We start from the raw sequence: 24457 nt of genomic DNA, 5'->3' as shown, positions 1-24457 counted from the left end.
TCTGCTCACAATGCAATGAAGCTTAAAATCAACATAAAATAAATCTCTAGAAAATACATCAACTCATGGAGATTTAACAACATATTACTGAATAATACATGGGCCAAAGAAGAAATATAATGTTCCCAAAATGAAATGAAAACATAATAAAACCTCTGAGACATGTTAAAAGTACTCCTAAGAGGGAAATTTATAGCTCTAAGAAAGACAGAAAGAACACAGATAAATTACTTAAAAATAAAACTCAAGAATTTGAACAAACCAAACTCAAATCCAGTAGGTAGGAAAAAGTACTAAAAATCAGAGCAGAAATTAATCAATAGATTTATTGATTCTTTGTATTGTTTTGCTTCTTAATTCTTTTTAGGAGCTGGTTCTTTGAGATTTGTTAAACAATATTGACAGACTCTTGGCCCAATTAACCAAAAGAAAACAAACAAACAAATAAAGAAATCAACAGTGAAACATCAAAATAGGCAGTGAAGATATTCAGAATATTATTAAGTGAATACTTTTGAAACCTATATTCTATTATTACTCAGCCTTTAAAAAAATGAAATCATGAAATTTTCAGTTAAATGGACAGAACTAGAAAACATCATTCTGAGTGAGGTAACCCAGACCCAGAAAGACAAATCTAGTATGTATTCACTTATATGTGGATATTAGCTGCTAAGTCAATAATAACCAAGCTATTACCCATAATATCACAGAAGTTAGGTATAGAGGAAAGGACTAGGGGGTCAGATAGATCTCATTAGGATAAGGAAATAAAATAGTTATGGATAGGTGGGGGCTGGAAAGGGAGAATCAAGCAGGGAGGGGAAAAGGGGGACGAGAGAGAGAATATTGGGAGAAACAGCTAAAATTAAGAGCCATTTGATGGGTAGTATGAAAACTTAATATGGCAGAAGCTTATATATATAATATTAATAGAATATATTAATATAATAAATATCTTTATATATGAAGACGTTCTAGATGAAATTGCCAAATAATGGGAGAAGTCATAGATAGCCCCAACTAGCCATCTCTTGTCACTAAATGACACTTCTATTGGGTCTCATCTAATCAAGTTGTTGGCCAGAGGCATCACACAGAAACCTTAAACAACCCAGGCTGTTGTCAAGACTATAGGTTGCTCTCCACAAACTGACAGCAAGGCCCTATTCCTGAAGACAACACCCACACAGCTCACTGAATATGGAGAAGTTGAGCTGGAGTCTACATAGAGCCTTCACTATGTTCTATCACCTTTGGTACAGGAAGGTACTCTGCATGCTACCAAAAGAAATATAATCACAAAGCCAGCCACAGACCAGTTGATCTACAATGCTGTCCTGCCTGCAAGACATGTTAGTGCAATGGTGGCACAAAGCTTGTGGAAGTAACCAACCAATAACTGATTTCACCTGAAGTCCACTCCATGAGATGGAATCCACACTCAACAGTGCTTGGGTGACCACGGACCTGAGACTAGATATCCCAGGGACCTAGGGTAAAACCAAATACTACAGTTCTTTACAAAAAAAAAAAAGCTACCAATGAAATGACTCCTAATAATATTCTGCTATACTTGACGATGAGATGAGAGACTTGCTCAACCATCAATAGAGATGTTTCTTCCTGTAACAGCTAGGGACAAATACAGAGACCCACAGCCAGGCATTATGCAGAGAGTGAGATACCTTGGAACTCTCAGCCCTAAACAGAATGTCTCCATCAAATCCTTTCCCCCTGGGCTCAGGTAATCCAGCAGAAGAGGAGGCAGAAAAAAAAATCTAAGAACCAAAGGGAATGGAAGACACCAGGAGAACAAGACCCTCTAAATCAACACGATCAAAGCTCCTGTGAACTCACAGAGACTGAGGCAGCATGCACAGAGCCTGTATGAATCTTCAGCACCCACTTTGGGTATACAATATAGCTTTCAGTTCAGTGTCTCTATGGGATTCCTGAGTGAGCAAATAAGTGGGTATCTGTTTCTTGTGCCTTTTCTTGGGTTTCTCTCTCTCTCTCTCTCTCTCTCTCTCTCTCTCTCTCTCTCTCTCTCTCTCTCTCTCTCTTCAATTCCAATGTGTTGTTTTTGTTTTATCTTATTACATTTTATTTTTTAAAAATGCTATAAGTGTTTTTAATAAAGTTAGAAAATCTAAAAGAAAAGAGTAAATTTCTAGGTTCTTCAACCACCAAAGTTAAACCAAGAAGATAATTTCAACTTAAATAGAACATAACTCATAAAGAGATCATAACAGCAATAAAAAGCCTTCCAGGTTAAAAAAAAAAAGCCCAGGCCCAGATGGATTCACAGCAGAATTCGACCAGACTCTCAAAAGAAGATCTACAAGAGGTACTTCTTAAATCATCCAAAAATTAAAAACAGAAACTACACTTCCAAACTTGCATTATTCTGATCTCAACACCAGGTAAAGATACAACAAGAAAGAAAACTACAGGCCAATATCCCAATGAACACATATGGAAAGGTTCTAAAAAGATATTTTTATGCCAAATTCAGGCATTTATCAAAAAGATCATTCACCATGATCAAGCTCTCTTTATCCTGGATATATGGGGAAGGCAGAACATATGTAAATCAATAAATGTAAGAAATACAATAAATGTCTAAAAAATGTTCACATGATCATCTCAATAGATGCAGAAAATGCCTTTGACAAATATCCCATAGCAGTAGGACTGGAGGGAACAGATCTCAGTGTGATAAAGGCAATGTAATCCTCAGTGATGGATCCAATGTTGGACACCAGGACTTGAACTCTAAAGCATGCATCATTCCTCACGGACTCTGCAGTTCAGGGGGAGAAAGCTAGACATTAGCTATGCCACAGATAAGTTGCTGTTGCAATTGCAGAAGAGCTAGAAATCAGCGTACAAGAGCTGGCTGTGGTCCCTATGCCTAGGCTAACAGAATGAGGAGGCCTCTTTAAAGAGAGTTGATCCCATTAAGGCAGGAGTGACATCTTTCATCCAGGAAATGGGCTTGTGAAGGGTCCCTAGCTACTCTGACAGGGCATTAAACATGAGTGATGTACAGTTAAAGTTCACTGTGTCCAATCAGCAAGAACATAAAGTCATAAGATCTGTCTATGTTCAGTAATGATTCCACTCTAGTCAAACAACTCATGATTGATAATGTGATACTAATAGGATGTGTCCTTACCCCAATTGTTCCAAAGCTTTCTGGCTTCCTTCTCATCTTTTTCTTGCACAGGTGTGTCCATATCCACTTGACCAGGTACCACAGGGATTTGGGGCTTGGGATGACATTGAAAGGCGTAGGCAGGGTACCCCCTTCTTCAAAGTAGCTCATCCAAAGCTTTGTTCTGGCAAATTTCCATTCTATATCTGCATGGTCCTGAACAAGAGAACATGACAACTGCAGACAGGTTCTCTAATTAACAAGGTAAGATAAACCTCACAGATGGAGTCTCAGCCTGACACAGAGTGGTTGTTGGAACATTAATTAGATGGCTTATAAACACACCGCTAACTCTCAGAGATGGCAGCTTACCCAGTACGGACTCACGTCACTGTCACTCCGTTCATTCTTCCTTCTTCAGGGAACCAGGGATCTACAGTTGTGTGTTACAGAGGCTGTGGTGATTAGTTATGCCTGGGAGGCAATGCTGCAGTTCTGTCTCTAAAGACTGCACGGCTTAGTTTCATTAGGTGCTAGCCAGGGGCATGGCTTTGCATCTTAGCCCAGGCCTTGCACACTGCTCAGATGAATGCCACCTGCAAAGATGCTCACAGATGAGCTTCGGTGCTGCAGGGGATGTCTTAGTGGATGCATTTCCACATGGATAACTCCCTCTTACCTTCAGACAATAGATGCAAATTTACAGAGAAATCCCACCAACACACAGTGCAGCATAGTGCCTCCATCACAGCACCGAGTCTTGGTGCAAGTGCACAGGAACTATTAATCAGGATATTTGTGTCCCAGGATGGTGGCCAAATATCATCTGCTAGTCCAGCACAATCCCGAGACCACATGCATCATAAACCATTGCTCAGTTGAAGTTACACACCTCAAGGAAACCTGGAACAGTACTCTCTCTTTTTAATATTGAAATTATTCACTCCTTTCTTTTGTCCCTTAAAAGTCCCTTAGAAATCAAGTATATGATCAATGTACAGTAGATACATAAGAAATTTGTGAGCAATATAAAAGTATGAGAAGGCTTTAGTTATAGCTTGTGTTACTGATTCAGTTCAGCAACTGTTAACTTCCTACATTTCTGTGATTTACCCTATAGCTCTGAGGTGTGGTGAGCAGGAACCAAAAAGAAATTCTGAGTCTGTCCTGAGATTCTGGGAGACACAAGAGTTAGATTCTTGACATGCAAACACCCCAAGGAGCTTCCTTCACAGGACACTGAGGGGTCACTATCTCTGTCCTGATGCCTGCCTGTCTTACAACAATTTCAGCATTTGGGCTAAATAAAAAGGGAGATTTGAAGTTTGTTTTCTATTCATTGCCTAGAAAAACAAAATACACACACACACACACACACACACACACACACACACAAAGTGGTGAGACAGTGTCATGCTACTCTCGAGTAATGTTTTCTTCTGGACAAAGCTGGGGCATCTAATGTTTCACAGGAGCCCAAATGTTGGCAGTGTCTTTGTCCTTAGTTTGATGGTGATGGCTCTCTCTCTCTCTCTCTCTCTCTCTCTCTCTCTCTCTCTCTCTCTCTCTCTCTCTCTCTCTTCTCTTCTCTTCTCTTCTCTTCTCCTCCTCTGGATATATGTGGAATCTATCTATAAAAACTTCAGGCTCTTGGATGTTACCTGAAGTTCTGTATAACCACAAATTCTGATGTTCATGTCCAGATTGCTAGAGCTAGAGGAATTCTTACACATAGTCTATGAACCAGTAACACAGATGCTGTATTCTAATGCCTTGCACAATTTTTTCTTCAGCGATGGGCATGAAAAAAATTTACCTCTGTGAAGAAAACTGAACTAAAATTCAGAGTGCTGCTCGACAATAACCACGGTAACAGTTCTGCTAAGGATTCAAGGACAGGACACCATTGCTATTGCGTGTGACAAAATGGACAACCTGTACTATACGCTGTATGCTAAGGTGTTCTGTGCTAAGGTGTGACTAGGGAAGACTTCACACGCATGTTCTGTGCCATGGTGAGTTTTAGTTTGTTCCTGTAGCTGCTCTCTGTAGGCTTAGATTGCTAATTAATAAGTTCAAGTGGATACAGTATTCCATCTCAGATGCTGTAGTGTTTCTCTAACAGTCCTTGGTAGCAAGGCATTCATTTACTCAACCATAGTCAGTCAGTTGAAAGACATGTTGGTTGATGATTTTTTGGTTTGTGCTTTTTGACACAGCATCTCATGTTTTAGCCCAGGATGGTCTCGAAGTTGCTATGTAGCTCAGGTTAGCTTTGAATTCAAAACTACCTGCCTCAGCCTTCCCGATGCTGGGATTACAGATGTAAGCATCTGTGCCTAGGAAGAAATTTTTGAAATTTTGAGTAAATAAATGATGCTATGCTGTTTGCAAGCCAGAATTTTAAATAACATATATTGCGCCACAAATTTGTCTGGAGAACTCAAGGTCATTTCTATATTTGTTGCTTTGACTAAGCTTTCAAAATTTTTATTTCCTGTGTATGGATATTTTGCCTGTATGTCTATCTGTGCACCACATGTGTGCCAGATGCCAGCTGAGACCAAAAGAGGGTGTTGGGTCCCCTGAGACTCCATGTGGGTGCTGGGAATTGAACCTGGGACCTCTAGAAGAGCAGCAAGGGTTCTTAACTGCTGGACCATCTCTCCAGACCCTATTTTTCTACACTTTAAGAAACTGAGCATCTGTGGCTTTCCCTTTACCAGATTTATCTCTGGGGTTTCTTTTCAACTTTCCAGCCTGGCATGGGTTTGTTTCTACTGAGTTAGCAGACTCCAGGGAGAGACACAGAGCATGTTGGGCTGCGTAGAGATGAGTGACCTCTTTCTACACTGTTTCACGGCGTGGCTCCCTGGCAATACAGGCTGACTTAATTTTCCAAGTTACTCTGTGTACAAAATAGAATAATAGGCACCCACTCATGCTACACTGCTGTTTATATACATCACAATTAACCACTTACTATTCTGATCTCTCTCGTTAATAGCAAACTATAAACTTTATTTACTATGATGATAAGATAGAACACAGCTGTGAACAACACTCCTCAGAAAGAATATTGAATTAAAAGTAACGTTGTAAACTTACGGCAATTAGTTGGTAAGAATTATTCATCATAGCAATTAACATATTCAGTAGGACAACCAGAGAGATGACATTATATGTCCCGAACATGGTGGCCCCAACAAACTCGGTGAACTCATGCTGAGCTTTGACATTGGTAACATATAAATTGATGAGTCCAAATATTGACCAAAACAGGGATTGTAGAGTTTCAAATAACCTGGAATAAAACGAAAGTAGTAATGTTATCTTATTTTACGTATGCTGTTAATTTCAAGCAAAAATTACAAAATTGAACTTAATAAAACAGTTTAAATTATTTTTATCCAACTGATACAAAATTATACTTGTTTTTCTTATTTATTTTATTATCCAAAGAGCATTGAAAACCACACTTTGTTTGTTGGAGAAAGTGGGTAAAGGATTCAGATCCTGGAAAAACATGATTGCTGGGTTAAGAATAGTTTTTTTTATTTCTCAAATGGTTGAGGAAAAATAAAGGGATCACAATATATATTTGTGCCACACATAAGTTATGTAAAGTTTGTATCTTAACATCTGTAAATCAAACTTTATGAGACACAGTCGCCCTTGCTTATTTCTGTGCTGTCCATGGTTTGTTTTGTGCTGTTCATGTTGGCAGAAATAAACAATTGCATCAGAGAACAATTGACACATGGTGTCTAACGTATTTACTATGGGTTCCTGTTCACAGAAAGCTTGATGATTCCCGTCCTCAGTGGCTGAATCTTTAATCCTAAAGCTTACTACTCCATAAAAGTCAGTCATGCTTTTTCTCTGCTTTGCTTTTAGTTACGGAAGGATTAAAACAAATTAGATTTTTTTTAGAATTTTGCATTTGTAATTGGAGCTGCACATAGTGTACTGCCCCAGAAAGCAAATAGTCTCAGAATGTTTAGACACTCTAGTTTTTTTTTTTTTTAAATTTCAAGGCCCATTTTACTCACTCAAGGTAATAAGTGAATTTCCTTTATTTAAACATGAGAAAAACATAATAATCTTACAATCACCTGAGTCAAATTAAGAAATGTTTGTTTCAATGTATCATGTAACACAATAATATGATGTGTAATAAGATGGTGGTAGAGCTTCTAGACTTCTAGAAATGATTAAAATAAGACTATGTTTACATTATATTAGAAAGATAAAGGCAAAAACCTTTGGGAAACTGGCATGGAGAGTGAGAAGGTGGGATTTCAGTCTTTAGAGAGGCTAGGACTAGACCAGAATCTCATTGGGAGAACAGGTCAATCACATTCCAGAATCATGGCTCCCTGAGCTTTCCTAAATTGCCTACTCAGTGCCTGAATGTTAGGTCATCTATGGTCAAATGACACAAGAAGATACAATTCATATGAGGCCTGCAGCCTGGCCTAAGGAGAACATGACCTGACTTCCTCTCTGCAGGAAATGCCAAGTTGCCAGAAGAGCCTGAAATGAGTTTAGGAGGCTCATTGGGAACAAGGTGTGTTGGAGGTTTTCCCACAACATATACCGAGATGCAGAAACAAATAAACCACAGGACAATAGAAAGGAACACATGGGGAGACACTGGATCATACTGAGGCTGATGCAGAGGCAGCCCTCCTGGCCCAGCTCTGTGTCAGCTCCCTATGTTTCCAAAGCTGGGCATATCCTTCTTGGCAGAGCATCTGAGGGCTGTGGGTCTGTGTGTTATCCTTACAGCAGAATGCCTGAAACAGACACAATTCATTTCTAGCCCCCATGATCAAAGAAGTCTAACTAAATATGTCCAAGCTGCCACTTAGACCTTTATTTCCACAAATTTATTGCTTTTTGCAAATGTAAACTTCATATTTTTAGTTGAAAAGCTGATTCTAGGAGATGAAATTTAATTTTATTTACATTTTATAGTAGTTAAATGCTGTGACAGATAATTGTAACAAAGGTGCTGTTTTGAGCAAATTTAGTCTGAATGAGGGGTGTTGTGTTATGTGAGAAGGTGAAGATGTGTTCACATGGGAGAGCCCAGCTGTCAGGGAGACTGAAATGTTCATGTTTCTGGAGTTCATCGACTCCAGAAAAGTTCATAAAAATGTTTTAATTTGGTTCAAGATTCTAATTTCTTAAGTTTTAGTAACTCTTAGGCATCCTTTGAATTTAATGTGAATTAACTGTGTCCTTTTTTTCCCCCTACAGTGATGACTCTTTTTTTTTTTTTTTTTTTTTTTGGTTTTTCGAGACAGGGTTTCTCTGTGTAGCTTTGCGCCTTTCCTGGGACTCACTTGGTAGCCCAGGCTGGCCTCGAACTCACAGAGATCCGCCTGGCTCTGCCTCCCGAGTGCTGGGATTAAAGGCGTGCGCCACCACCGCCCGGCCAGTGATGACTCTTGATAGGAATATATAAATATAATTTAGACGGGTTTGTCCTGACATGAGTGAGCAATTCAGGAGAAGTTTCACATGATGTAGCTCAGATTTGATTTGGGAGATCAGGCACTTGCTCTGTAAGCCACTGCCTGGAGTCGGAATCCCTAGCACCCACACAAAAGCTGGGCAGTAGTGGCTGTTGCCCATAATCCCAGGCTTTAGGAGGTGGAGAAGGGATTCCTGGGGTTGGGAGCCATGCTAGCTAAATCATCTCAGTGAGAGATTCCACCTCATTGATGCAGAGAATTGTGGAGGAAGACACCAGACTTCAACTTCTGTCCCCCACATGCACATGTACACACATGTACATATCCACATACACACACACACACACACACACACACACACACACATACATACATACATACATACACACATACACACAGCATTCAGGAAAGAAAAGGAAAAGTTACATTTTACATGGCACACATTATAAAATACATAAAATACTAACAAACAAATGACATTACAAATATAATTATGGTTGTTTCCTCAAGCATTCTAATAAAAGCAGTCATGCAAATTAAAAGGCTGCCATGGTTGAAAGTCTCCATTTGCTTCTGTCTAAAAGAACTAGTTTCTCAGAGAACATTCATTAATCATTTAGCAAACATCTACAGACACTTAAAAATTAAGATTCAGCAAAATAAAATGCAAAATGAAACTTTGTGATCAACTATAGTGTTTTCTTTCCTTTGGCTAAATGACTCAGTGGTGAAATCACAGGACATTTCACCTAGCTAAAATATATTGGCCTCTCGGATGAACTGCGAGCATGGTACGCAGGTATCCCTCAAAGAGTTGTTTCTTCATTGGACTGTTATACAGGTTAATATTTCAAAGCCATTGCTTCCAGGAGTATTACTGAGTCTCAAATCCACCGAGACCCACACTGTCCATAAATTTAGGAATCGTTAGCTGCATCACATCTCAGAAGGCCTTTATGTGGCTGATATTTTCCACATTGTGTGAGTGAAAAGAAGTGATTTTTTTTTTATGAAATGCTTGTTAATTTCCCAAGGTAATGGCACAACCTAATTAACTCACATGACACAATATCTGTGTTGACGTCTAAACTGAAGACCCACTTTATATGGGTCAGAATTTTGCTTTTATCAAAATAACCATTTATTTATTCCCCCTTGAAGGTGTTTTTCAGCTGTTACTTTTTGAATGATCCTGTTCCTTCTTGGCTTAACACAGCTAGAGACATGGAATAAATGAAAAAGGAATGTTTTCTGAGTTTGAGATTTCCTCTTGTCCTCTGAGACTAAAATTATGAACAAATTCATGCCAAAATGTAACTCAACATTTATGTTTGTTTCCGTCCAAAAAGGTCATATTAAAATATGTAAAGTGTGACCTTAATTAGCCAGTCTAGGACATTGTGAATTGAGCTCCAATACACACAAATGAGCTTTGCTCAATCAGACAATGCCATAAGGCTCATGACCCCCACTTCATGGGCAAATCCTTTTACTGGGGCAGTACTTCTGAATAGAATTATTTCAAATCACCAAATAGATGAGAGTCTTTTAATGATGAGCAGTTTTTCACATGTCAACGAGAAAACTACAAAACATGAAGGGAACTGGGAGATGTATCCATTTGCTTGAGGAAAATGCAGTCTTAGCAGACCTATTTTGTGGAATATTACTTAAACTAGGCAGAGATGTGTTACATTTGTTTATGCTGCGGAGTATTACTTTAACTGTGTAAAGGTGCGTTACATTTGTTTGGGCTGCATTTGTTTAATTATGCAAAGATGTGCTGCATGTGTTTCACCTTGCCTGCCTGATTGGTTTAATAAAGAGTCGAACAGCCAATAGCTAGGCAGGAGAGAGCGAGAGAGATTGGTGGGACTGGAAGGCAGAGAATAAATAGGAAGAGAAATCTAGGCTTGTGAAGAATGAGAGGAAGAAGATAGGAGAGAAGAAGGGAGAAAAAGGAGAAGATGCCAAAGGCTAGCCAGGCAGCCACTAGCCCTCAGACACAGAGTAGGACACACAGAAAGAAAGGTAAAAAGCCCTAAGTCAAAACACTGATGAAGAAAAACAGGTTAAGTTATAAGAGCTAGCCATAAATGAGCATAAGCTAAGGCTGAACATTCATAACTAATAATAAGTCTCCATGTCATGATGCAGGAGCATGTTGGTAGCTCCAAAGAAAAAGCCTGATACAGACCTGAGTCACTGAGAGCCCACAGCAGATAGGCATCAGGGAATGTGTACTGGAAAAAGTATGTCCGAGAATAAAAGATTTGACAAGTGTGAAGGCAAAATAAGGGGCAATGGAATGAAAACATATATACTGGGGATTTACAATCAATTTGTCCGGAAAGAGTAAAATAACGTTAAGAACTTGAAAAAAAATGGGAAAAGAGGCAAAGGCCAGATCAGTGAAGGACTGAGAAGGTCCAGCAAGTTTAGGGGTGAGTCTGGTAAGAAATAGAAAACCATTGGGAACTGTGGATGGTGGAGCCTCTAATCTTGGTCTAGAAAGATCTTTCCCAAGAAGGATGTAGACAGACAGACAGAACAAACTCAGTGACTAGAGGAAGTAAACTTGGGCCTGGGCAGTGAGCAAGGGAAGATAGTGACAAGATAACGATACTCCGAGTGAGAAAGACCTGTGGAACGGAGTGGAGGAAGCATAGTACCAAACACACACACACACACACACACACACACACACACACACACACACACACACGAGTTTTTACTTCACTGTGTGGGTGGATTATGGTAACACTGGCCAGGAGAGTTGGGAATGAGGAAGGGGAAGTTGGGAAGGAGACTGGCGAGCTGTCTGTGCCTCAAGTTTTTCTTCGGGAGCCACACTGAGTATGGTGTAAGGTGACGAACGGCCACCAGAACCAGTGACTACGATGCCCTACATTGTAAGCAGGAGCTAAATGAAGAATGACGGAGAGGTGAAGAAAGATGTTTATACAGGATGACACCGAGGCAAGGAAGGAGACAAGAGCGGGCGCTGTTATCAGACAGACAACTGCAGTCCAGGAGGGACGGGTAAGAAGTTCAGGAAATAAATGAGAAATGGCACTCTACCCAAAATAATACCGCTCAGGATTTGCTACTGTCTTTGAGGGCCCAAGATAACAGCACAGGTGCTGCGCTAGGCATTTTCTATGAATTGATCTTAATGTCATTCGGAGTATAGTCTCTGCAGTCGTGGATAGTAAGGCGGTAAAAATTTTCTGTGGAAGAAAAACTGAAGGTGAAAGAAAGCAGCTATGAATTGTGGATAACAAGAGACACCAAATGTCGCCACATGTCCCTTTTAGGATGACAGACATCTGTTACATCAGAGCAGAGTCAGCTAGGGATAAGCTTAAGCCTAACACAGCCTATTTAATAACATTCAGGGCTAGTTGTATCATTTAGCTTTTAATATCTTTGAGAAAAATATAATTGTCATTTGCAGGATAAAATAATTTAGATGAAACATCTGATCTTTGGGGGATGGTGTCAAATGATTTAGTCCCACAATATCTGAGATATGCAATTATATATTGCCTTTCAAGTCATGAAAGAGATTATGGGTAGACATAAACTAAAACTATACTTAAGTTGAAACATATGGCATTTGTTTTTGGACTAAATCTATATCAGAAATTTACATTGTACATCTAACCATAATGTTTTTGATCTGATAAAATAATTAATTACTTAATAATAAACCAGCATTAGGTACAAGGGGATGACTGGGAATTTTAGGGTATCATGACCAAGGACAGTGTGACAGTAGCCTTGTTACTGGCAGGGGAATCAGGCAGGTAAGAAGGATTGGGTGGTGAGTGAGATCTTTTCCATTACATTAGAAAGGATGAGGGAGGTAGGTGACTCCATTGTAGGTGCTGTGTAGAAGTTCCTTCAGGAATACAGCACATAGGAAGGACTGAGCAACGCACAAGGGAGGAGGGCCCAGCAAACAGCCTGTCATGAGATCTTATGAGAAAGCATCAAAGGTTTTAGGAGAGATGACACTTGGGACAGGGCACTCTGTCATAAAACCACAGAGACAATCAGTCGCCAGACAATGTCCAGGAAGATTCTGAGAGGCACAGAGAAGGGTGGTAGGGTCTGGTCCTTGTGAATCTCTTGTCCTCATTGCCTTCAGCCAATTCACAAAGGGAAAAAAAAAACCCACACATGGCCAGGAATAAGGCTAACATTAGAGCTGAGATGCCATGTAAGGTCCTTGCAAACAAGGATGTCACTGAAGGAGGTTCCACCGCCTCCCTCAATCCCAAGGTCAGAAGATAGCCGAGGAGGAGGCCAAGTTCTGGCCAAGGAGTTAACCTGAGGATGACTGAGATGAGACATGGGTAATCAGGATCACATGGTTTCTTACGACTGCTAGTTTGTATCAAATCTAAAAGGCTGAGATTAAAATCCTCTGTGCACAAAAGCAGATGTTGGTTAATTAAAATGGAGTTTTAAATATCAGGATAAAAACAAACAGATGCAGGATTAAACCAACTAGAGCATTTTAGCTGCGAGTGATTTAGGTTATGTGAAATGCCTTCTAGTTGGAAAACTACTGTTTTTTGTGCAGTGTGTATAATTCTATGAGAACCCACGAACAAGGCTGGTTATTAAAGTTACAAAACAAGCATGTGTCAGCTGGGCTTGCTGTCTACAGAGAAGTCACCCAGCTTCTTAACCTGCTAACCTTCTGCTTCTCACAGTGGGAAGGAAATGGACACAGGCAGAAAAGCCCGTGGGCAGGTAGCAGGGCACACGAGTCTCTTATGAGTACAGGCTTCCGTCAATCCTGCTTATGAGAGTCACCAGAAGTCAACAATAGCTGTGTATAACCGCTCATCCTCATATAAGCTTACAGGAAATGTTACCTAGGTAATTATAATGGGCAGACTCGAGTGAACATTTCAGATAATATTTACATGCTTATGTTTTTGCATACCACACTAAAAGTCAAAAGAAACATATGAAGGGCCATGTGGAATGCAGAAGAACACTTGCATCTTTCCAACAAGATTGATTGCACATGCATACTTATAAGATGTCAATAATACATAGGCTTCCTTTTTGAATTCTACAGTTTCAAACAGGATATATAGCCTTTCATTTTCATGAGGTCATTTAAAAGAAAAGACCATTTACTAAAACTTAAAATAAATGTACCCAGTATTTTTTTCTTAATGCCAGAAGTCTACATTTCTATTCAAAGCCATGTTAATTCCATTTCCTGCATTATTCATAGCTTTAATTCTCCATTTCCTTTGCAAACATGGGGTGGATTTTTCAAATTTGTGAAAGCATATACTCTTAACTCCGCCCAGCGTTACCAAGAGAAATGCCTCTCTGACTTACGTGGAAAACGCATTATTCTGCTTCTCACACCGTATGCCTTTGCAGCTTAACCCCTTTGTTTCTTCATAGTAGAAGTACAGTTGGTTTAGGCCATTTGCAAATGCTAGCAGCACGAGGCAGTATATGAATAAGAATTTTAGGATGTCCAGGAGCATTCTTCCCAGAGATATCTGCAGAGGTCCCAGGTGAGAGTTTGCAGTGAAGAGTGAGATCAGGCGCAGGGAACTGAAGATGTTTGCAATAGCAAATAAAGCCTCTGCCACCAGGGTGGGGTGCCACATGTCCCATGATTCCCGTGGGTTCAGAGCACTGTACTGAGGAGACAGAAATGAAGGGGGAAGGTAAACACACACGCTGACAGAGTCAAGTTCGGTTCTGCAGTGTTCTCTCAGGTCTGCCACAGCCACTGTTTGAAGGTGTATCCTTTGTGACAGCTACCTAGAGCAGTGGTTCTCAACCTTCGAGTCACAATTTCACAGGTGTTGCTTAAGACCATCAGAAATCATGGATCTTTACATTATGATTCATAACAGTAGCAAAATCACAGTTATGAAGTAGCAAACAAAATCAATTTATGGTTGGGGGGTGGTCTCCACAATATGAGGAACTGTATTAATGGGTCTCAGCATTAGGAAGGTTGAGAACCACTGAGCTATAAGATAAGCTATCCAAAGACAGAATTTCATTAATTTATAACTCATGAGCTTTAATTCATGTTGCTGTACAGGTCTGTCCTTATTTTTAATTTATATCTCTGTGTTAAAATCTTCACATGCTAATAATCAATTAGTTCTTGACTGCTACATTGTATTTTAAAATCTTGCAAAGAACATCGTTTATTCAACTGACCAGATTCAACTTTTAGACTGTTGCTTGAGTGACACTATAAAACAATCAAGTCTGAACAAGAATAAATGATTATTTATTTAATAATAGTCAATGCTCTTGAGTCCTAAACTATATACAGTACAAAAGGGGAAGTATGTTGATTAACGATGTAACACTTTTTAAAACTTCTTGAAATGTTCAATACAATACTTAACACTGTGTACAGTGGGTGCTTAAGGAAGATGTTTGCCCATAATATAGTCATAGACTAGGACACAGACAGATACAACTAATCATAACAGAAACACTTAAGGGCATTAGCACGAAGTATTGTGGGAATAGGGGAGAAGAGATTAGAAACGGGTAGAGTCTATATGTTGTCAAGGCTTTTAGAGTCCTAATATAGGAGAGAGGCTATGCCTTATTAGCAGTTTTGCACCAGTTGGAGGCAACCTGATTAGACACCATCATGACACTGTAACAGAGTGTATTTCTGCTAAGAACATGACATACACAGAGCCCTTCTTTAATGGGCGATCTTGGCTGTGACTGAAAGAATAATGGGAAATCCTCTAAAGCACAAGACTCTAGTTCTGCCCTTATATAAGCCTCCACACTGGATTCAGAGTCTAGTAGGGCTGGTAGCAGTGAGGAAGTGATGCTTTACAGACATCGTCACACCACACAGAGTCAGGGCTTTTTGAGGAAACATTGCGGCTATTTGGGTTTAGTGGTGTTGTAATGGCAACTACCATTAAAAGTTACAAAGGCTCCTGGGGAACCCACATATATCTCCTCTGGAGCCACAGGCTTCCATTCTCCAGATAATAAACCCAGGGACCTTGTTCTGCAGAGAATATTTATTTACTTAAGAAAGTTAAGGTCTTTCTCTCCCCAGGGGAAAAGATGGGCAGCCAGCTCAGCTGCATCCCGTAAATTCTGAGATTCATAATTTCCGATTTCCTTTCTTATTGTAGAAATCCCTTGTGCACAGGGCACATCTGGCTCTCATCACACGCACACACCCCAGTTGGGGAACTGGAACCTGGGGACTGAGGCTCAGATCACAGTGTAAATCAATAATTTGTCTGTTTTCTGATGCAGACACCTTGGTTCCTGTCAGAGAACCGAGACACGAACAGCGAGTAATAAGTGCTTTTAGCTAATTCTTTTCAGCTGTAGTTGAAGCCTGCCATGCACAGGCACAATTTCTTAGGCTTCTAAAGAGGCCACTGAGCCAGGCATAGCCGTACACACCTGTAATCCCAGCCCCTAAGACTCAAGAGAGGATTGTGTGAGTTAGAGGGCAGCATAAGTTATATGAGTTCAAAGTTAGCCCGGGCTGCACACTGAGATAAAGTAAGTAAATTAAGCCATTGTTTCAAGAAGCAATTAAAAAGCTTTGCAAACCACAATGTTCTTTAAACCTCTAGAGAACAAAGTATTTGGCCACTGATGTATTTTCTAAACCTATTGTTGGATATTAAATGTTAATCTGGAAATTTGATTTTGGTCCCAGGTCCTTGTCCTAGCCCACCTCCATCCCCTTGGGTCTGGGCTTCCTGGTGCTGTGAATCCAGGGTCCCCCTAGTTCTTCCTTGTCACCTAACTCAGCCACTCCTCCAAGCACACCTCCATTCTTTCTGTGACTCCCCAACAACCTGGAGAGACCCCACAGCCACCACTCTTGGCTGGGGCTCAAGAAGGCCACCCCTATTTTCCCTCATCTGTTTTTCTTTCTAGGGAACCCATACTCCAGCCTCCTCACAACCACCTCCATCCTCTTCAGATGCTCTGTCATTCCTGGCAGCCCCAGGGTACCTCTAGTTCTGCCTCCACCTCCCTTAGTGGAGGTAGGCCTGTGGTGGTTTGAACGAGGATGGCTCCTCCGATAGGCTTCTAAATTTGAATCACCAGGGAGTGGCATTATTTGAAAGGATTAGGAGATGTAAGTGTGTATCACTGGGGGTAGGCTTTGAGGTTTTAAAAACCTAAGCCAGGCCCAGAGTCTCTCTCTTAGCCAGCCAGCTGATCAGGATGTAGCTCTTCACTACTTCTTCAGCACCATTTCTGCCTGAATGCCACCATGCTTCCCACTGTGATGATAAAGGACTAAACCTCTGAAACTGTAAACAAGCCCTCAGTGAAATGCTTTCTTTTATGAGTTGCTGTGGTCATGGTGCCGCTTCACAGCAATAGAACACTGACTAAGACAAGACTCAAGTCACATAAGAGACCTCCAGAGTCAGTCCCCCTCCCCACCTCTAGCACATCACCCACCCTACCCACTGCATCATCCATTACACCCATCAGTACTGCTTGGAGTCTGAAACCAGGGTTCTAACCAGAACTTCAGATCTCGGAACAATCAGAGTCTGAACCCTAAGAAACAGAATGGCCCTAATACTGGAAAACAAGCATCATTCTCTGGTCCGCCACCTGTCAGAGTGGGGTAACAGCAACCAAAGAACTGAACACACACCCGACAAAGGAGAGACCAGACAGCTACACCAAGACACACTACAAACACCATAACTCCGGATGTCTAGTTCCCAGCACAAAAGTGCAACCATCAGCAGCCAAGGCAGTCTGCTTCCGCCAGAAGGCAGCACTCCTGTGACACCATATTCCCCAGGATCAGTTCAGCTCAATCACAAGACAAAGACTTCAAAACAGCAATTATGAGGATGTTTAAGAATCCGAAAAAGGATACGAATAAAGGCCTCAATGAAGACTGCAAAAATACAATTGAATGAAATAATGAAAACAATTCAAGCTATGAGAAACATTTGACAAAGAAATAGAAATTACTAAAGAGAAGATAAACTGAAATTTGAAAATTTAACTTTTTCTTTTGCTCAGTTATAACAAAATTAATAATAAAAAATTTAATGTCATTTTTTTCTATTACAAAATATAGAGAACAGCTGAGTGTGGGGGGCCAAACTTTAGCTGTTATACCTCCACTGCAGCCCCTATGCCTAAGGCTCAGGAAACATCTTGGAAGAGAGAGTGGAAGGACTGTAAGAGCCAGCAGACAGGACACCTGCTGTGAGACAGTGTCTTCTAGACATGACAGGGACGCTGCACCAATATTTCAACAATATAGTCACCCAAACAAGACCCACACAGTGACAACACTAGCTGACCCACCAATGTAGATGGGGGAAATCTCATAATGCCCCATCCCCAGATGAAGAGCTACAGGCAGTGAACGGCTGCTGAGACAGGAATAATCAGTCTTCTCCAGGGAGGAGTCCCCAATAGGTTATCCAATCTCATGGTCATCCCTATTCAGGTACATATGAGCAATACTAAATGGACTCAGTAGGGTGTGTGTGAGAGAGAGAGAGAGAAAGAGAGTATGGGAAGACACAGGAGGAGTTGGAGCAGGGAGAAGGAGGGTAGAAATGTATGAAATAAATATGTAAACAAAAATTTAAAAGTAACTAAATTAGCCGTTTTTCATGTTTTAAACTCCACCCCTGGGCTAGGTTGCACCAAGGCCTTGCAAGTTCCTCTATCTCACCTGCTCTTTAGTTACAAGCTTGCTTTCCCAGCTTCTTCTCATCCACTAGTTCCCCCCAGGTACCTCTCACACTCTCAGCTTTAGGGCTGCCCCCAACTCCCCATCTCTAGCCTAGACTTCCCACCTTCTAGTCCTGCTTCACACTCTACTGTCGGATTGACTTTTCCCACTTGGATATCTCAAATTTAGACAGAAAACAGGATGCATCACCTTTCTGTCCCTCCACTGACGGCCACTGACCTGAGGGAATGGCACAACCATAGCCAAAACTCAAGCTACACACAACATCCAATACCAAGCATACTACCTGCTCATCTCTCTCATTCTACCTCAGAAGAGTTTCCCCCTTTTCCTCCATTATCACAATGACATGTCCTAACTGCTTTGCCTTGTACCATAGCTCCTCGTTGATTTGTTGCTAAATTATCTTCTAAAGGAAAAAATTGGCCATGCCATGTATTAATATTTTCATGATGGCATTTTCCTGGAGATGACATTTTTGATTTCTTAAGAGCTCACAGAAGAAGCCTGTATCTTGCATTATTCGTCTGTAGTCTAGTACTCAATGCCCTAACTCAAACCTACCGCACTTGTGATTCCCTAGATTTTTAGTTTCGCCACATTCTTCCCAAAATGCTGTTCATGAATGCTCAGCCCTTTCCTATAAATTAATGTAAATTCTAAAAATTTAGACTTTTCATCTGCTACTCATCCATGAAACCTACAATGGATGCCTAAAGATGCTTAAGTTCTGTCTTTAAGGTACTCACTTATGATGAAAGGAGAAACCACCACGTGAAACCACCATTGTGAAACAGACAGACACTAATCAAGAAATGCCTATTGCTACCTTAGAAGGAGATTAAGGGGACATTAGGATCCCAAAGGCCCAAGACGGTAGCCCAGTGCTGTAGACTAGCCTGTGGAGGAAAGAACAGCAGGTGTTCGAGACACCTCCCACCTTTCTGAGACCCTCATGGATATTTCCCCACCCCATCAAGTCATTATTTTCACTACACTCCTACTGTGATGCAATTTTGCCTAAAGCCTCCTTTTCTGCTGAGACCGATCCTTCTAAGAGAACTCCTCTTTTCTGCAGACATAAGCAGCCATGTGTTGTGGGGTTCCTAGTGTCTCCTGAATGGAGCACTGTCTTCTGAAGATCTTTGCTTTTGAAGCTCTAAAATCACAAGAGAAGAGTCAGACATGTTTAAGGACACAGAAGATATGGAAGGTGAATCATTTGTAGAAAGGCGGGCTTCTGGATATAGCTGAGGGTTTAAGAACAGTGAGAGGAGCCTGAGTAGGTTGGACCCAAGTCATGAAGACCTTGGCAGGAGTGTTAAGAGCTGATTATGGAGTGAATCATAATATTGGATCATACGTTCCTAGACTATAAGAAAATATGCTACTTCATCTTCACGCCCTTTATATGCTGATGCATATTCATGAAAGCCAAACTGTAAATAAAAACGAGTTAAACTTTTAGGTGGATGTATTATGAAAGTGGCTGTTGCCATAGTCGGATCTTGAATGTCCTCCTAAGGCTCATTTGCTAAAGCCATGACCTCCAGTTTGGTGCTAATGGGAGATGAGAAAACCTTAGGGAGATGCCCTAGGAGGGGATTAGGGGACCATGGTCTCTTCCTCATTCCTCTCTGTCCCACTTATAGGTGGCTAGTTGGCTCCATCATGTACTTCCTAACATATTACAGAATGCCAAGTAACCATGGACAACCACCTTCAGTCTGTGAACCAAGAAGACCTTTTCTCTTTGTAAGTTGATTGTCTGGGGTATTTGATACAGTAATGCAACATGACTAGCCCATTTATCACATGATGCTACAGGAAAAAGTATTAATTTTAATGACTATTTTACAAGATGAAAATGTTTCCCTTTGTGCTAATAAAGTAGAAAAGACAAGAGAATGGCATAAGAATTTCTTCCCTAGCACATAATTCTAGAACAAATAAGTCGTATTCAATTGTCTATAATAGCTCCTTGCTGCAAAACTGAAGAATATCACAGAAAACACTTTATCTGTGGAGTTGACTCTGGTGTGTAATCACTCATAAGACAGAAGCAACATTCTTTGTCCACCTGCTAACTGGTCAGAGGGAGATTCAATGGAGTCATACATTCAAAGCTGTTTATCAAAATGATGTAGAAAACTACCATGGCTATGAAAACAATTGCTTGTATAAAATTGTTCATATTAATTTTGATTGTCAAAAATACATGTTACCCAGTCAAGAGTTATATTTAATCATACCTGTCAAATGATTGAAGCTAAACTTGAGAGACAAGCTTTGCATATTTTGCATATAGAAATGGGGTGGGTGAAAAGTAGTACTGAATCAGTCTCAATGAAGCCAAAATAAGATTTAAAATTGTGTTCTGGAGATCAACAAGCTCTTGTGTATTAGAAGAAAAAGTTAAAAACAGCCATCCCATGAGGTATAAAATCCAGCAAAGCATGCAAGGAGGCACAATCAAAGCTCACATTCAAAGAGAAAAGTGAAGCCCTGTATGTGTGTACGCCCTGTCTATGAACACGGTAACACTTTACATGTACATGCTGCTTCGTTTATGTAAACTTGACACAAATGAAAGGCACCAACAAATGAAAGGACCAAGCAGATGCCATAACAGGCTGCTCAGTGTTCTCTCAGAGATCAGACCTCAATTTCAGTTTCCTGAGACTTGAGCAAGCAGTTTCTGAGAGGGCCATGAACAAAAGACACAGTCCTTCCAGTAGCTCCCTTTCTGCATGTACTCTGACCACTCAAGGTTTAGCCAATTGACCCCTCACCAACTTAGAGCTATGTGCATGAATCAAGGACAGACCCTGGGCCACTGAGTCAGCCCCCACAGTCAGTATGTGCTGGGCCAGCCAGCCTCCATGGCAGCTCAAGGACAAAGCCTGGGAATTGTCCAGGCCTGACCAAAAATGATAACTGTAACCCCCAAACAGTAAATTCAAAGGTTACACACCCTCACCCAATCATATGATGCAGAGGCTTGTGCCACCCTGCTTGTGGTTTTTCCCTTTAAAAACCCCTCATTCTGAGCGCTCAGGGCCATTGTCCTCCACCTGCTGTGTCAGAGTGTTGGACACGGACCAAGCCCGGGTTTGCGTGTTATCAATAAACCCCTGTGTGTTTTGTACCAGATATTGGCAGTGGTTTTGCTTGGGGGTCTTGTGACATAGGCAACACAAACAGGCAAATAGGGGCATCAGCTGAAGAATTTCCTTCATTAGAGTGGCCTTTAGGCCAGTCTTTGGGGGCATAGTCTTGATTAATGGTGGACATAGGGTGGTGCAGTCCACTGTGGGCAGTGCCACCTCTGTGCTGGTGGTCCTGGGTTGTGTAAGAAAACAACCCAAACAAGCTCTGGAAGTAAGTCAGTAAGCAGCATTCCTTCTTTGCTTCAGTTCCCGCCTCCAGGTTCCAGCCTGGACTTCCTTTCATGATGGACAGTAAGCTGTGAGAGAAGATAAACCCTTTCCTTCCCAAGTCACTTTTGGTAGTGTTTATCATAGGAACAGAGACCAAACTAGAGCATTATACAAAGTCAGAGTAAATACTTAATTTTTATGTGAGCTCCTCACATTGAGTTTGATGAGTATTGCTATTTATCAGAAAAGGTATTTGAGATATTAAGTAGCTTATTTCAAGCAGTATATGTTGGAGGTGGTACATAAGCTGTAGTCACATCATGAATAGTCTTGGTTTCAAAGGCTGTGCCGTCATTTGGATCTGCACTGTTCCTCATAGGACAACAGGTGTTGGTAACATTGGGGGATTGCAGAGTCTGTGGAAGATGGGTCTACAAGAGTCTACACTGGGAACATGTCCTAAAAGGGAAATAGAGCTCTCTCTCTCTCTCCTATCCCTCTCTTTCTCTCCCCTCTCTTTTCATACCCTCCCATATAAAGGCTTAACTCATCTATATAAAGGCACACAATAAACACTCGAATTCTTACATGTGAAAACCACCTGCATCAAAAGTAGCATCATAATAATGTGAGTGAAAATTATTTATCTTACTTGAAATGTTTTTGATGGTAATCGTATTTAATGAGCTCTTTGTTGATTCAGTCTTCAAAGTGTCTTCCTTCAACTACAATAAACTCCGAAACAAGAACCAAGTAACTCAGTTTCTAAAGTGGGTCAATGATCTGAATGGACATTTCTCAGAAGACAAAACACAGTCAGTGAGTACATGAAACAAGGTCCAGTGTCACAAAACATCACAAGAATGTAAATTAAAGTGAAGGGAAGATGCCATTTCTCTAAGACAGAATAGTTATTAAATAGGTCAAAGGATAATTTGTGATAAATATGCATGCAAAAGGAAACTCTTAAGACTGCTGGTGGGAATGAAAACAAGTACATCTATTAGGTAGCACAAATATCTAAGGAACCTCACTGAACTAAAAACAGAATACCTCAAAGATTCAGATCAGCCAGTTTTAGAATAGGAAATGGTGTCAAAATGTCTGTGGGAGGCCTGCTCCCACATTTTACAGGGTTCCTATGAGGAGGAAAAAGGCATAAGAAATTTGTAGATAGAAATATAGTGGGGAGAGAAACAGATGGAAAAAAAAGGATAGCTTTGGGAGGACCTGGATCAAAATCCACTGGCCCCTTATGTCTCTTCAAACGAGCTTTTTATAACAACGTCAAGGGATGAGGCAAAAGACCTCCCCTTTTGCTAGACCAAAGCATACTGCACAGGCCAAACACCTGGTAACCATGCACAGGGTCAAACCATCCCCTTATGCAGCCCTCCTGGGTAAAGAAAGCTCAGATCTCACCAGGAAACCTCTGTGGGCTCCCACAGGTTCCTCCTCTTTATATTTTAAAAGGTCCCTCAGGCCCCTCAGATAGGCTGTGCCTGTCTTTCTTAGGTCATCCTTCTTTACTAATCTTCCTTACCTGTCATGGAGATACACTTTCCATCAAGCATACTCTGGCTTAGGTTGGAAGCTATCAAGAAGGAAGTTGCCGATCTTTTGACTACCAGCCCCTGGCAGGAGTGGGTACAGAGCTTAACTCAGCTCTGACTCAGGTCCCTGCTAAGAGCTTGCAAATAGTTGGAATAACCACAGTGATCCCTAGGCTGCCGCACCTCCACTAAAGGAATAGAGGATGATCAAGATGGAATGTTCTTTTTTGAATGGGTCTTAAGATGTCTGTAACAGCTTTAGCTGTGCCAAGCCCTTGTTTGAAATCAATAAACTCTTGATACAAACTGCATCAAATAAAGTACATCAAACTTAAAGATTGCCTTAGTATCAATAAATCATGGTTCATTAATATCAACATAATTCTAGTATGAACATTATTATACACATTTACAACTATCACAATATCACTCTACCTATTTATTCTTTTTACAAACTTATATTCAAAAAGAAACTCTACAGGACTACCTTGTAAACTTTAGCAAACATCTAAAACAAATCTCTTAACACAACTATTTACATTTTCTTCTAATAAGACAGAGTACATGAATCGAAAATCACCACAGTAAAAATTGCAGGTGAACTCAAAACTGCTTCATTTCTGAAGTTCACAGTCAGTTTTGATAACATCCTTAAAGTCCCCCTGACAGCTGAAACCAGAGCCTAATCCATCAGTGGCTCGAGAGTTGTTATATCCGATTCCTTCCAGCCTGGGATTTGGTGAGTGCTGTTGCTAGGGAGCTGCAACACTGGGGACAATGTCACTCCCCCAGATTCACCTTTCCTGCTGGGCCCTTTCAGCCACTCTGGAACTGGCAGAAGTGCACCCAGTGGTACATGGTTACCAGTCCGGGGCTGTCCCTTCACCCAAACTCACTGTAGCTCCCCCGAGTGCCACAATTCAAACAAGGTGCTGTTGAAATGTCACTCCTAGCTACAGCAGCACTTTATGGCAGTCTTTCCTAAGAACCTTGCCTCAGGACCAGGGTGGAATTACCGTATTGAGCTGCTGCAAAGCTCTTTGAAAAAACTTCCTGTGCAGCTATTAGGAACCATCTTTCTTAAAGGAACCTGCATTGAAACCGAAGCGGTGTGGTTCCAGGTTCTGTGTCAT

At 40.9% G+C, this 24457-nt stretch overlaps 1 protein-coding gene across 2 annotated transcripts in view; it reads right to left on the bottom strand.

Moving 5' to 3' along the window:
- Positions 1–24457, bottom strand: part of Trpc4 (transient receptor potential cation channel subfamily C member 4) — a 183055-nt gene that overhangs the window by 16733 nt on the left and 141865 nt on the right. For both annotated transcript variants that reach the window (XM_015996343.3, XM_042279034.2), the window contains 3 exons: positions 14014–14327; positions 6269–6464; positions 3182–3376 (listed from right to left, as the gene is read on the bottom strand). In XM_015996343.3, coding sequence (XP_015851829.1) covers positions 3182–3376; positions 6269–6464; positions 14014–14327 — 705 coding nt within the window. The remainder of the gene's footprint in view (positions 1–3181; positions 3377–6268; positions 6465–14013; positions 14328–24457) is intronic.

Source organism: Peromyscus maniculatus, chromosome 6 (assembly GCF_049852395.1).
Source record: "Peromyscus maniculatus bairdii isolate BWxNUB_F1_BW_parent chromosome 6, HU_Pman_BW_mat_3.1, whole genome shotgun sequence".
NCBI lineage: Eukaryota > Metazoa > Chordata > Mammalia > Rodentia > Cricetidae > Peromyscus > Peromyscus maniculatus.
This window is presented reverse-complemented; position numbering and strand designations above follow the sequence as displayed.